General features: G+C 43.3%; 1 protein-coding gene across 1 annotated transcript in view; it reads left to right on the forward strand.

The window, feature by feature from the left end:
• ARHGAP17 (Rho GTPase activating protein 17) overlaps positions 1-15,003 on the forward strand; it is a 139,243-nt gene that overhangs the window by 66,481 nt on the left and 57,759 nt on the right. Inside the window, exons 3-5 of the mRNA XM_027771800.1 lie at positions 5,007-5,046; positions 8,462-8,566; positions 14,836-14,909. Coding sequence (XP_027627601.1) covers positions 5,007-5,046; positions 8,462-8,566; positions 14,836-14,909 — 219 coding nt within the window. The remainder of the gene's footprint in view (positions 1-5,006; positions 5,047-8,461; positions 8,567-14,835; positions 14,910-15,003) is intronic.

Genomic DNA, 15,003 nt, shown 5'->3' on the forward strand with positions numbered 1-15,003 from the left:
CTTTTTCATGAATTTTTTGAAGACTCCTCATACATACCTGTTGAATGGGCACCTTGGCCACTATTCTGAGAAGTTGCTAGACTTTCCTTGGGTAAAAATTCCACATCTACTGTGAACAGAACAGTTCAGCATGGGAAGGGCTGAGCCTGGAAGCAGTCACAGTGATGAGAGAGTCCAGGTACTTGGAGGAGGTGAGGATAGTGTTGATTCTCTGAAATTAAGATGGAGGTAGCACAGATCAGCAGAGGAATCTGGCTGAGGGAGCCAACACAATTTGTAGATATAATGATTTGTCACTTAAAAGTAATCTTTCCTGGGACTGGCAGGTGGTATGGTGGTTAAGAGCTCTGGACTCCCACATGGCCAACCACCATTCGAGTCCCGGACCTGGTGGTCCTGGGCCCCCCCTCCCCACCCTGCCTCTCTCTGATCAAATTAAAATAAATAAATAAAGTTAAATAAAATTTTTAAAAAAGTAATCTTTCCTGATTATAGGTTATTCTAGGTAATTTTAGTAAATACTAAAATAGAGTTAAAGAGACACACTGGGTCTTTTTCTTTCTTTTTTTTTTTCTTTCCTTTTTTTTATGTGGGGGAGAGGTTTTTGCTATAGGGCGCGTGCGCTCGCCAGAGAGACAGAAGGTGAGAAATTACCCTCCAGGGAGGATGGCCATGCCGGAATTCCTTCTCCTCCACTCTCCTCCCAGGATCCTGGGCATGCATGCACATGTGCCCTGTGTGAGCTTAAGCCACTGGGTCTGGGACTTGAATCACAGTCAACTACATACATGGGAGTCCAGCAACACAGCCATTATGCCAACTGCTGATCCCAATACACTGGATCTTTTTTTACCATTAGTTTTATTAGGGTAATTTCTGGATGGAGTACCCACAAAGGCAGGGAACACCGGGCATGTATATTTTTAAACAATATCCTAACATTTTCAGATAATACATTTGATACATTTCTTAGCCTCCAGATAGCCTTTCAGGTAAAGTACCTCTAAATTTAAAGCCAAGGGTCCAATTACTTTGAAAAAAAAAAAAAAAAAAAAAAGGACAATAAATATATTGGTTTTCTTTATCTTTTTATATACTCTCAGGTATGTGTTATATTGTGCTTTTGTAGAAATTGATACTTGAATCCATTGCTTTAAGTTAGAGATACTTCACTTCTAATCATATCAAACATGCTATGTAAAAATGTAAGTAACATACTGTTTTTAAAAATTTAGAACTATGGGGACCAGCAGTTAGCGTAATGGCTGTGTCGCTGGACTCCCACGTAGTCGACCGCGGTTCGCGTCCCGGACCCAGCGGCTTAAACTCACGCCAGGCGCGTGTGCATGTGTGCCCAAGATCCCAAGACGAGAATGGAGGCCCAGGAATTGAATCCACCCTGGGGGGTGATTTCTCACTTTCTATCTCTCTGTCTGGCGAGCGCATGTGCCCTATAGCGAAAACCTCTCAAAAAAAAATTTAGAACTATGAATGCATAATTTTTTTGTTTGTTGGGGGGCAGTGGGAGGAGAGAGGGAGAAGAGTTTTTTTTAAGGTTTTTGCCAGAGAGAGACAGTGAAAGGGAAAGTGAGAAATTATTCCTCCTGGCAGGGAAGGATGGCCGCGCCATAATTCCTTCTCCAGGGATTTGGGCACACTTGCCCATATGCCCAGCGTGATTTTCAGGCCCCCAGATCCAGGACTCAAACTGTGGTTGGCCATGGGGGAGTCCAGTACCTTAACCACCATATCACCTGCTGACCCCCAATATATGTAGTTTTAAAAGCCAAATAATAATAAAAGATTTACCATAAAATACAATGGATCCCTACTCTCCTAGAGACTACCCAATCCCAGAGGCAACTACTTTAAAATGTTAGTTGTTTATTCTGGTGTTTATTCATACCAATATTTGCAGATGATATGCATAAACTCCTATCCTTTGGTTCATCAAATTTAAGTATTGTGTCTATTAAATTTTTGTTATGATAAATGAGGGTTTAGGACTCATATATAACTTCCCTCTCTGCTTTTGCACCCCAATCCTTCCAATCCAGTTAAACTATAATTTTTGGTTATATTACTATTTGATCCTTTGTTATTATGTCCAGTTAGTTATTACAGATGAGTATACTAGTACACTGTGATTTGACTTTTTTCCATTGGACTTTTTGTTTTTCCTAAAGTTAATACTTAGCTTTGTTTTGCATTTGCTTTATTCTCTTGTGGCTTTTGCAGTGCCTATGGGTTCTTTGACAAGTGGCTATGAATTGTTCATGTTGTGCTTAAATTTTTTTAAATTTCAAGTTATTAGTATGAAGTCTGAACAAGGAAAAAGGTGCACACAATTTGTTCTCCTCTAACATACCACTGAAGTATTACTGACTCTCCCCCACCTACTAATAGCCCACATTGGGATTGTCAAACAAGGTTTTCTCTTCTGTTTTTTTTTTTTTAAATAATTTGTTTTTGGCCTAGCTTTGGCAGCACAGGTGTTAGAGTGCTACTGTGCAGCACTGGAACCGTGTGAGAAGGCCCTGGGTTTGAATTCTAGGGTGACCTGAACATGCCAGCTACACCCATGGTCACATCCATGACCATGGCTGGCTAGGATGCTGAAGGTAGGGGGTGGTGAGGATCATGGCAGGGTTTTCCTGCCAAAGGTACTACTCCCTATCTCTCACTCTTTCTCTCTCTTGGAATAAATAAACTAAGAAATAACTTTGTTTTGTAAGAGGACATATTTGCTCTGATTTTTGGATTGAACCTTTCTTTCAAACCCGTGAAAATTTTCATAGGCCTTAGGAATTTTGTCTGCATACTTTTGCTTACAGAAAGAAGCGATTTCACCATTGAGGTGGGTTCTGTCAGAGGTGTACAGGGACCTGGTCAAAAAGAAAAGGTGAAAGTTACACAATCTGCTTTGCTGGAGGAGGGTGAGGCTGTTGCTGAGAGGCAAGGAGGGATCTAATGGTAAAACTATGGTGATCTCATGCCAGGTGCATCTAGGTGCTGATAGGCTGTCAGATTTCTTTTTGAGGGCGGTTGTTTGACCTCGTGGTCAGCTGGAGTCCTGTTCCATTTCCCTAACTGGCATGACTACCCATGTTTGGCACTTCAGCAATGCCTGGCACCATGCGTGCCAAGCAAGGGCTAGGTTGACATATTTTGACCTGCTTCTCGCAGAGCATATTCATAGAGTTGAGAGTTGGATGTCACTGGAAGCTGGGTCTTGACTTTGTCATAGGCTGATTGGCCCTGGAAGGTATTTGAGAAACTGGCCAGAGTTCATTTCCTGCAGAAGTTGATAAGTGACCCACCCCTACAGGTATCTTCAAGTTGACTGGGACACTGCTATGACAATTGGTATTGGAATCTTCTGTGGCAATGCCTGACTTGTAGGCTGGGGGTGGGGCACCACAATACTTCTTGCCTTTGCCCACCGCTGGGGCTGTTCTGAGCTTAGCAGTGATTTGAGGTCTAGAGGGTGTCCCTTACTTTGCCTTCTCTTGTATTAGTTCACAGCCGAGATCAAGCAGCCCCCATTCTGTAGTATATCTTACAAAAAGGCTTCAGAACTTCTGTTTCATTGATGGCCTCTTTCCATCACCCCACTCTGTGCAGAGCTATAACAGACATTTTCTTTCTCTTTAAAAATTTTCTTTTCGGCATAGTGGTATGTCATATTGGTCTATGAGGCTAACCCAGGTGGGAAGGTTCTGGGTTCACATCTGGAGACCTCCCAAGTACACAGTCACACATGTGCCCACGATCCAGGGCTGACTGAGGCTGGAGATGGAGCATAGTATCAGGACACTTATAGGAGTGCTGTATCTCTTTTTCTCTCTCTCATAAAAAAATAAACCTCAAAAGATTTTTTTTTGTTCATTTCAATGAGAATTTGGTAGGGATGTCCAGTCCTGTCATTTGAACCAGAAGTCCAGAAAAGTGCTTCGATTCTAATGTTGTAATTCTGGGTATTGTGTATGACATTGATATAGCCCTTATGAACTGCAGACAAGTCTTAAAAAACTGTTATAATCTGGCAACTGAGGGTACTAGCAGTTGGCATAATGGCTATGTCGTTGGACTCCCATGAAGTCGACCGTGGTTTGAGTCCCGGACCTGGTGGCTTAAACTCACACTAGGCGTGTGTGCGTGCCCAAGATCCTAAGAGGAGAATGGAGGAGAAGGGATTGTGGCGTGCCCATCCCCCTGGGGGGGGTGATTTCTTGCTTTCTGTCTCTCTGTCTCTCTCTGTCTTTCTGGCGAGCGCACATACCCTATAGCAAAAAAACGCTTAAAAAAAAATTCTGGCAACTAAGACTCCAGTAGTTTAGAGCGCCCCTCTTCTGATCGCATGCTGCCGTGTTGGCTTTCTGGAAAGATTGGTGAAGTTAGTAGTAATTCTAAATCATAGCAAAGGGAAAGTTAGGAAAACCCTGTTTTGTTTTAAAGTAAAGATGAGGAAGAATCTGTAGAGGGAATACCCAGTTGCTGTTGTTGGGCGTGATGGTCTAGACTTCTATCCTTGCATAGTGTTTCTGGATTTTTGGCGAGATTGTTTCAATAAGGCTCTGACACTCAAAAATGATCATTTTAAGAAGTGAAGTTTCTGTTTCTCTAGAGTCTCTTCTCCAAGTGGGAACTGTAGACTGCCTGCAATGGAATTTTGAGCAGAAAGGGACTTGTTTAAAACTCATGCTTTCACTGCAGATCTACTGAATTAATGGTTTGTCTGGTGAGTCCCAATAGTAGCATTTTGAATCAGCACCTTTCAAGTTAGAAAACCAGGATCATAGATCATTGGGTTTTGTTTTGGGTTGCTATTTTCTGTGAACTTTTTCTCTGGTTTTGTTAATACTGTTCGCTGACATAAAAATTGGCGAAGTTTTCCCCTGTCATTTGTTTTCACCTGTTTTGTTTTAAACTCCAAACTAATAGTTAATTTTATGAGTTACTTTTCATTTGTGGATTTCTTACTCTGAAACTTTTCTTTCCCACAGAGCCGAGAAAACAGAAGTCCTCAGTGAAGACCTGTTACAGGTAACAAAATACATTCTTTTTAAAGTGTTTGGGTTTTTTTAAAAAAAAAAAAATAATTAATTAATTTATTTTTTGGAGAGATTTTTGCTATAGGGCGCGTGCGCTCGCCAGACAGACAGAGAGAGATATAGAGACAGAAAGCGAGAAATCACCCCCCAGGGGGGATGGTCACGCCGCAATCCCTTCTCCTCCATTCTCCTCTTGGGATCTTGGGCACGCACCCACACATGCCCAGCGTGAGATTTAAGCCACCGTGTCTGGGACGCAAACTGCGGTCGACTACGTGGGAGTCCAGCGACATAGCCATTATGCTAACTGCTGGTTCCCAAAGTGTTCGGTTTTTAAAGACATTGAAAGAGAAAAAAATCCATAGGTGAGAATTGAAGGTGGTGTTATGTGTTTGTTTTGCCTGAAACAGAGTCATATTAGTTAGCATGGTTTTGAGCAAGAAAGACAGGGAGTTGTGTTACATGTTGATAAAAAGGGGACCTGAAATCTAGGTACCTGAGTTCAAATCCCAAATCTGCTTCTGTTCAGCTTCATGGCCTCAAGGATCACTTGCCCTCCATGTGCCTCAGTTTCCACTTTTCTAAAATGAGGATGATGGCAACATCCATTTGTAGGATTGGTAGGAGGATTCAATGAATTAAAATGGGAAGCACTGGCAAGTGATAAGAGCTAGGTATTAGTGATTTGTATTATTACCACTATTACAGGCCATAAAGATGATTTGTTTCTGATATGTTTCTTTCCTTCCTTTTAAAAAAGAAAAAAATTATTGGGACCAGCAGTTAGTGTAATGGCTATGTCGCTGGACTCCCATGTAGTCAACTGTACTTCGAGTCCCGGACCTACTGGCTTAAACCCACACTAGGTGCAGTGTGTGCATGCCTGCCTAAGATCCCAAGAGGAGAATGGGAAAATGGAGAAGGGATTGCGGCGTGGCCATCCCCCCTGGGGGATGATTTCTCGCTGTCTCTTTGTCTCTCTGTCTTTCTGGCAAGCACACGCGCCCTATAGGAAAAACCTCTCAAAAAAAATTATTGAAAAATTTTTGAACAATTAAAAAAAAATTAATTTTTCTGATCTGAGGAAACCAGATGTGAACCTTCTCTTGCTTTGTTCTGGATTCTTCCGTCTCTTTTCTGAGATTTCTGTTAGAGTAGATCAAAGGCTGTCATTTAGTTTGGTTGTTTGGAGTTTGCCCTGGAGGATATGAATCCCAAGAGGGTGGAACCAGAATGTATTTACTGTTGTTTTCCTAAGACCTTACACAGGGACTCAGTAGATTCTTATCTTTGCAATAGATGTTATGTGAATATTTTCTGGTCCTGTGACACTATTCTAGGCACTTGGGACATATCAGTGAACAAAGCAGACCAAGGTTACTGTCCTGGTGGAGTTCACAATCCGGTGGAAGTGGGAATTGAGTTTTATCTTGTTGGTTGGTTAATTGGTTGTTCTGCTCTTGTAGCAAATGAAGAATGTAAACAAATTAGTTTTCCAGTGTTATAAAAAGTCAGTCACTATAGGGAGCCAGCAGGTAGCATAGTGGCTAAGGTGTTGGACTCCCACATGACTGACCATAATTTGAGTCCCAACCCAGCGGCTTGAAAATCATGCCTGGTGTGTGTGCGTGTGTGTGTGTGTGTGTGTGTGTGTGTAGGTGTGTGCTCCAAATCCAAAATCCTGAGAGGAGAATGGAAGAGAAGGGATTGTGATGTGGCCATCCTTCCTGGGAGGTGATTTCTCACTTTCCCTCTCACTGTCTCACGCCCTATGGTAAAAACCTAATGAAAAAAACCCAGCCACTATAACACTCTGGGAAGGTGATGGCATGACAGCATCTGCTCCTGCCATAAACTTGCCTGCCAGATTGGAGTCCTGAGAATCAGGGCTTGGATCTGAAGGAAAGGTGAGGGTGCTGGGAAGACCTTTGATAGAGACACAAACTCATCTCAGTGGGGTCAACATGTATTATGCTTTGAATTTGTTGATTTTTCTTTAAAATAGAAAGCATCCCCAAGGGCCTGCTTTCATTCTTCATGAGTCATCAGAATACACATTTTTGGCATTCCTTCCTGGAAAAAAGCAGCTCTCTTTGCCATAAACAGCCATATCCTAGCAGTAGTATTTTGGGAAGCTACACACAATGCGTCGGTCCCCTAAGCTGGTATTTCTTACTTCTGGCTGTCTATTCTGCTTTAGTGGTTTATTAAAGCAAAAAAACAAAAACAAAAACACAAAACAAACAAACAAAAAAACAGGGACCAGCCCTTAGTATAATGGCTATGTCGCTGGACTCCCATGTAGTCGACCGCGATTCGTGTCCCAGACCCGGTGGCTTAAAACTCACGCCGGGTGCGTGTGTGTGCGTGCCCAAGATCCCGAGAGGAGAATGGAGAAGAGATTGTGGCGTGGCCATCCCCCCTGGGGGGTGATTTCTCGCTTTCTATCTCTCTGTCTCTGTCTGTCTGGCGAGCGCACGCGCCCTATAGCAAAAGCCTCTCAAAAAAAAAAAAAAAGAAAGAAAAGAAAAGAAAAACAAACAAACAAAAAAAACAAAGCCCTTCCCTAAACCCAATGAGGAATGGTGTTGAAAGCATATCCTGAATTTAAATTTGGATCACTGACGTGGGTTCTACTGTCTGCTCTACCATGCACGGAAGGCTCCGTTTCCATGAGCTGGTGAAAGCTTCTGGCCACCCCAGTTGATTTTCCCACTTGGCAGTGGGTCCAGGCCCAGACTGTCCCTTTGCAGTTTTGCTTGGTTAGACTTGGGGCTTAGCCAGTGCTGTAGTGTATAAATTGACTGCCAGTATTCAGGCTGATCACAAGTTTTAGTCAAGACTATGCCCTCTCCCTGCACATAGACCCAGCCTCACAGGGATCTAAAACTATAAAGGAGGTCAGTGGTTCTCACCCAGGAGTGATCTTGCCCTCTACAAGATTTTTGACAATCTAGGTGGGTGAGGCGGCACATGTTTATAATCCCAGCTACTTGGGAAGCTAATCACAAATTCAAGGCCAATCTGGGAAACACAGTAAGACCCTACTTCTGAAAAATAAAAAATACATATATTTTTAAACCGGATATTTGACTAAGTCTGGAGACATTTCTGGTTGTCACAACCGAGAGAGTGGGAGGCTATTGGCATCCAGTGGACAGAGGCCAGAGGTGCTGCTCCATGTAACATGACACACAGGGCATCATCCCCCCGCATCCCAGACTTAGCCAGCTGCAATGCCAATAGTGGGGATCTCTGGTGCAGGTGACTGGGGACCATTTCCATTTCCATCTGAGAGTTAAACAGTCTGTGGGATATTTTTCCTAACTATATGTAAACAGCTCAAAAGGGAGAGTCCGCTTTGTCCTTTAGCCCTGCACATGGTTCTTCTGTCTCTGCCTTTGCAGATTGAGCGGCGCCTGGATACAGTGCGGTCGATGTGCCACCATTCCCATAAGCGCCTGATAGCGTGCTTCCAGGGCCAGCATGGAACTGACGCAGAGAGGAGACACGTGAGTATCAGATGGGGCTCAGAGCCACGGCTCCAGTGTCTCTCTGAGGCTGTTAGCCTCCTTTGTTGGTTGGTTTTTCCCAAACAGCATGAGCAGATTTGCTTCTGGATCGGTACCTTCTACCACCATCACCGCTCTTGACACCTGCCTGACCACAGCATTCCTTTGTGCTTAAGACATGGCCAGGCTGAAAGCCCTGCCCACACACAAGCTTCTCCTGGTGGCGTTAAAGACTTGATGAACCATTTGTCATTGATCAGAGAATAGACCTGTCCATTAGGAACACTTTGATAATGAGTAGCTGAAAGTCTGTCTTAAATTGACTTTGAGAGTAGAAGCAATTTATTGGCTTGCTGAACTGGAAAGTCCAGAGATTGGGGTGGACTGGAAGTAAGGGTTGGTCTAGCATTTTAGTGATATAACCGAAAACCCAGCTTCTTTTTTTTTCTCTCTCTTATGCCGTTTTCAGTGTCTGCCCTAGACAGGCAGTCCCTATAGTTGCAACTAGACAAGAGGAGAGCTTCCAATGCTCCCTTGCTTCCTTATGTGTGTTCAACAGGAATAGAGATTATCTTTTCCAGTGGCTTTCTTAATGGAGTGGAGAAACTTCTTTTTCCATGCCTTTGGGAGATAGAAATCTCTTTGTATGAGTCTATGTCTAGTCATATTTCCCAATCCTGAATATTCCCATTTCACCCCCAGATTACCCCAGGTTAGGATTGAGGTTGGATGAGGACATGGGATATGCTGGCTTAATCTGGTTTGGTCCAGCCTTAGAATATGGGGTCACAGGCTTTATTGAGTCTGAGATAGGTTCTTAAGAACAATCAGGACAATGTTATAAAAAAGAATATGGGTGGACTCTAAGGGAATCATCAGATGTCTACTCCAGAGTACCTTGGTTCAGAGTGTTCAGGTTCCCAGGTGCCATGGTAGAGCATAGCAGCTTCCGTTCATTAGGCAGTTCCACCTTTGCTTTGACGAACTCCTAGCTTATGAGCATGCGCTAACTCTTAGAGCCCACGTCTCATACTTTAAGAGTTTCACTGGCACACAGAGAAGCTGTGATTTGCTACACTGTTTATCATCAGATGCCCTCAAAGAGCTAACCAGTATGCAGAAGATCTGTGTCACCCTTCATTTAGACATTTCTGGGGCACCTTGACAACAGCGTTATTCCTCTCTTGCACAATAGCTAGGATTCTGCAGTTGTGTACATCAAAGGGGTGGAAGTTTGCATACACCTACGATTCCAGGAATGCTGGCTGCAGGGTCCCTCAGAACCAGACTTGATCCACTGGTTCTGCTCCGGCTGTTCCTTCTCATTCCCCTGCAATGGTTTCTGCTCTGTTTACCCCTTTAATGTTGTTTCCTAAGGTTTTCTGCCCATCTTCCCTGTTCTTAAAGCCATATGCTCTGGACCATGTCTTTTGTTCTTGTCCTTTTAACCAATTTGTTTATGTCAGTGACTTCTAAACCATTTTCAACGAAGCAAAGAACTTCTTCCCCTAGATGTGGATTTTAGCATGCATAGCCAGTTCTGTGTTGACTTTCTGGAATTCCATCTACCCTATTATGCAAGCTAGAAACTTTTATTTCATCCTCCACCCTGCCCTAGCTGCTGATTAGCAAGTCTTCTGATCCTCATTGTGAATATTTCTAAATCCCTCACCTCCTCCCCATTCCCACCATCTCCCCCTTAATGCAAGACCTGATTACCTCCCACCTGTAGTCATGTCCTGAACTACATTTCCTGTCTCTAATTTCCCTCCTTTCCAGTATGTCTTCATCTTGATCACCAGAATCAATTTCCTGAAATAAAAATCAGTCTTGTCATCTTCCTCTCTGGAAAAAAAGAAAAGCTTAGTTGATCCTCACAGGGACTAGAATTACATCCCTGAGGGCTATTTGGAAATGTTTGGAGACAGCTTTGGTCTGTTTTGAGACACTGCTGGCATTTGGAGGGTGAGAGCCAGGATTGCTAAACATTCTGTAGGGGCTGAAGAATCTTTCCACCCAAGCAGGTGTCCTTCAATGCAGGTAGTATTTCTTTTGAGGGACACTGACTGGTTCCTGTTGTCTGCTACAAAGCCCATGCTCTTAAGCATGACTTCATCCCTTTCTAATCTGGTCCTGTATTACCTTATCAGCCCCACTGTCTCCTGCTTCCTCTCATTCACGCTCTATTCCATGATACACAACAACCCCAGTGTATCTACCCTATGCAGGGTTCGAGTTCAGGACCTACCTACCCGCTCGTTTTATCATTGTCCTTCACACAGTTACATCATGTTGACACTGAATTAGCTCTGAGGCAGCCCAAGTGTCACCTGTATTCATTAAAAGCAAATTAGGAGATTTGACTCTATAAGCCTATGGAAGGGGCCCACAAAGACCCTATTTGCCAAGATGGCGCCAAAAGCAAAGAAAGAAGCTCCTGTCCCTTCCAAAGCTGAAGCTAAAACAAAGGCTCTGAAGGCCTAGAAGGCAGCACTGAAAGGCGTTCACAGCCACAAAGAAAAAGATCTGCACATCAGCCACCTTCTGGAGGCCAAGACACTGCGGCTGCAGAAGCAGCTCAGATATCCTTGGAAGAGGGCCCCCAGGAGAAACAAGCTTGACCACTAGGCCATCATCAAGTTTCCCCTGACCACCGAGTCTACCATGAAGATGGAAGACAGTAACACACCTGTGTTCATTGTGAATGTAAGGCCAATAAGCACCAGATCAAACAGACTATGAAGCTGCTCTGTGATATTAATGTGACCCTAATCCAGCCTGATGGAGAGAAGAAGGCAGATGTGTGACTGGCTCCTGATTACGCCGCTTTGGATGTTGCCAACAAAATTGGGATCATCTAAACTGAGTCCAGCTGGCTCATTCTAAATACACACTTTTTCACCATAAAACACTATTAAATATTTATCAAAAACCTACTACGTATAAGTGTTTTAGAGATTGAATAAAGCATAAGTATTCATGGCCTGGTGGGGAAGATACACACAAATGAACAATTACGAAACAATATGCTAGAGGCCGGCAGGTGGCGTGGTGGTTAAGGGCGCTGGACTCCCACATGGCTAACTGCAGTTCGAGTTCAGGACCTACCTACCAGCTCGTTCTCTCACTTTCCTTCTCTCTCTCACTCTGTCCCTCTCTGGTCAAATTGAAGGAAAGGAAGGAAGGGAGGAAAGAAAGAAAAAGTTAAATAAAATAATTCTTAGGGAAAAAAAATATGCACGGTACATAAAACATGCATAAAATGTGCATGCTACATAAAATATGCACGCTGCATAAAATATACAGGAGGGCCGGGAGCGAGATAGTAAAGTGAAGCTTCCTGGAGGAGACAGTACCTGAGCTGTAAAGGAGAACAATAGTGATGATATGAACATTCCAGGCTACAGGGGCAAAGGTGCTGGACCCTCATTTCTAAAACCTAATGCCTTAGGTTTCCTTTTACAGCCTCAAGCAAAAGTGTCAAGATGGGGCTTGGAGAATGAGTACACTTTGCACATAGGGAGAGTCATCATGGCAATGATGGGAAAAGATAGGTGACCACAAGAGATCATGGGACCTAGAGAAAATCACAGCAGTCTCTAGGGCTCTAGGAAGCACAGGCAGAGCCTCCAAAGGCCTCACCAGAAGCTCCCTGCATGTGAGGAGGCAAGAAGTACAGGGATGAGAGAGGGGACGGTTACCTTCTCATGTCAAACCCCCATCCATATGGCAGTTTGTGTCATGGGTCAGATTAGATCTGGCATGATTTCTTTTCTGTGCTTAGCATGCCTTTTACAAATTGAGACTTTAGAGCTCTGTAAATGCATCCTTAGTGATAGAAAAGCTGTTCACTAGGACCAAGAGATGGCAAAATGGTAGTCAACCATGGTTCAAGTTCTGGACTCGGTGGCTTAAAACTCATGCCAAGCACGTGTGCATGTGTGCCCAAAATCCCGATAGGAGAATGGAAGAAAAGGGATTGGGGCGTGGCCATTGCCCCGTGGGAAGGGGTGGAGGGAGGTGATATCTCGCTTTCTCTCTCTGTTTTCTCTGGCAAGTGCATGCACCCTATAGCAAAAATCTCTATCAAAAAAAAAAAAAAAAAAAGAAAGAAAAGAAAAGAAAAAGTTGTTCACTCTCAAGAAGCCCACAGCCTTCTCTGTGGTGGAGTTGGATGTTGATAGACACCTTCTTCCTTAACAAGCTCTTGTGTTAAGCAGAATTTCCTTGTTTATGTACATCAGGAAACAGTTATTGTGGCTTTGGGGTCAGGGCATGGAAACCACAGGCTGTTTACAAATGGAATCTTGAATGGGACCTGTCAAAATAGATTCCAGTGATTTTTTTCCCCCATAGACACATAAGAATTCAAGAGTTGTTCAGAGTATATTTCTCTTGGTTATTGCATTTATTTTACATTTAACTTCCTTTAGAAAGGTGACATCACTAGACCCAGCCCAGGTAGCACATGCTGGATGATGCTGCTATTCAGCAGGCTGAGGGCACTCAGGAGGCCTGGATTCCATTCGGGACTCACCCTAAAAGCCTGGTGCAGTGACCCATGCCTATAATCCCAGCAGCTCAGGAGGCGGAGGCAGGAGGATCACAACATAGCAAGACTCTGTCTTAAAGAAAATCAAAGCCAAAAAAGGCAGCATAACTAAAGCATGTAAATTATCCTCTATTATTCTCATATCTTCCTAGTCTAAAAGCATAACAACCGGGTATGGTCTTCTTATGGGCAGATAGGACTTGTTATTTATTTGTAAAAATCTTGTGGGGAGGTGAGAAATGTAAGCATGTTTTATTATTATTATTATTTATTTATTTATTTATTTTTGTAGAGGTTTTTGCCTTAGGGGGTGTGTATTTGCCAGAGAGATAGAAAGGGAGAAATTGCCCTCCCTCTCCCTGGGGGGAGGGGGATGGCAGTGCTGTAGTCCCTTCTCTTCCATTCTCCTCTTGGGATTTTGGGCATGCATGCACACTCACCAAGTGTGAGTTTCAAGCCACCAGGTCCAGGACTAGAACTATGGTTGGCCATGTGGGAGTCCAGTAATGTAACTACTATGCCATCTGCTGGCCTCTTGTTAAATTTTAAATTTCAGTGTACTGTTTTGAATAGGTTATAACTTTACATGGTTAAACTTCAGACAGTACTACACAACACAAAGTGAAGTCTCTCCTAGCCCTGTTCCCTAGGTGCCCAGCTTCTCCCCAGAACCACCAGTATGAGCAGCTTCAGAAACACCTTGTACCCTACTATACCTTACAAGCCAGTATATGCATCAGTGTCTCAGAAGGAGTTTTTCAGACACAGAAAAGCCAGGTAATATGCCAAGATGGACTGTAAGTCTTTGACATGGATGCCTTTTTGACTGGGAAGGCAAAATTACAGGCAGTGATGCGGAATCAAAAGCATTTTTTATTAGCAGATTACAGTTTCATAATTAACCTGCTCATTACTTTCTAGGTCTCACCCACCCATATTGTACAGGAGGCATCAGACAGTGGTATAAACACTGAACTGGTGCTTGAGTGGTTGACCCTGAGCTCTGACTTTCTTGTTGCCCCACGCTGGGGTGTTCAGCTGGGCTGCTTGACCTCCCTGGGCTTCAGGGTCTTTGACTGTATGATTAGAACATTGGCTCAGGTGATCCTGTGGTTATTATGAGCTGGAAAACAAACCTCTGGTAGGAAAATGAGCAGCTTTGTATCTGAAAATATTACAAAACTTTTTTGTATATTTAGGTATTTAACTAAAGCTAAATCTTCAGGCTTATAGCCAAATTAAAAGCTAGTTTTAAAATGAGTGTTTTAGCAAATGTTTTTGAAATTGAGGGTTTCATGGCATCTATTTGTTGTAATAATCACTTAGAAAGCAAGGTCTGGGTCTTATGTCCCAGGGGCTGGGAAATATTATGCACTTGATTAATTAATAATAGTTTTAATAAGGACTGGCTGGTGGCATGTGAGTGAAGTGTTAGATTCCCGCATGGCCAACCATGGTTTGAGTCCCGAACCTGGTGGTTTACTTTCTCATTTCCCTCTCTCTCTGTGGTGAGCACATGTGCCCTGTAGCAAATTTAAAAGTAATAATAATAATGATAAATAAAATTAAATAAGTAATTCTTTTTAAGAGAAACTCTAAAAAAGTTGTAATATCAACAACAATAATAATAGCAGCTAATATTTACTGAGTACGTCCATGCACTACCAGATCAAATAATAATGAAAAAAAAACAAACAAACTGATTTTTGCCTTCTAGAAAAAGCTCCCCCTGACAGCTCTGGCTCAGAATATGCAAGAGGCATCCACTCAGCTGGAAGAGTCTCTCCTGGGGTAAGAGTCTGCTGCTTGCATGGTTTCAGGTTCCTAGGGGTTGACGGAAGTGGGTGGGTTGGGTGGTGCACACGTCAGCCACCCGTGGGACCAC

The sequence above is a fragment of the Tupaia chinensis genome, unplaced genomic scaffold (genome assembly GCF_000334495.1).
Source record: "Tupaia chinensis unplaced genomic scaffold, TupChi_1.0 Scaffold000231_2, whole genome shotgun sequence".
Lineage (NCBI taxonomy): Eukaryota > Metazoa > Chordata > Mammalia > Scandentia > Tupaiidae > Tupaia > Tupaia belangeri.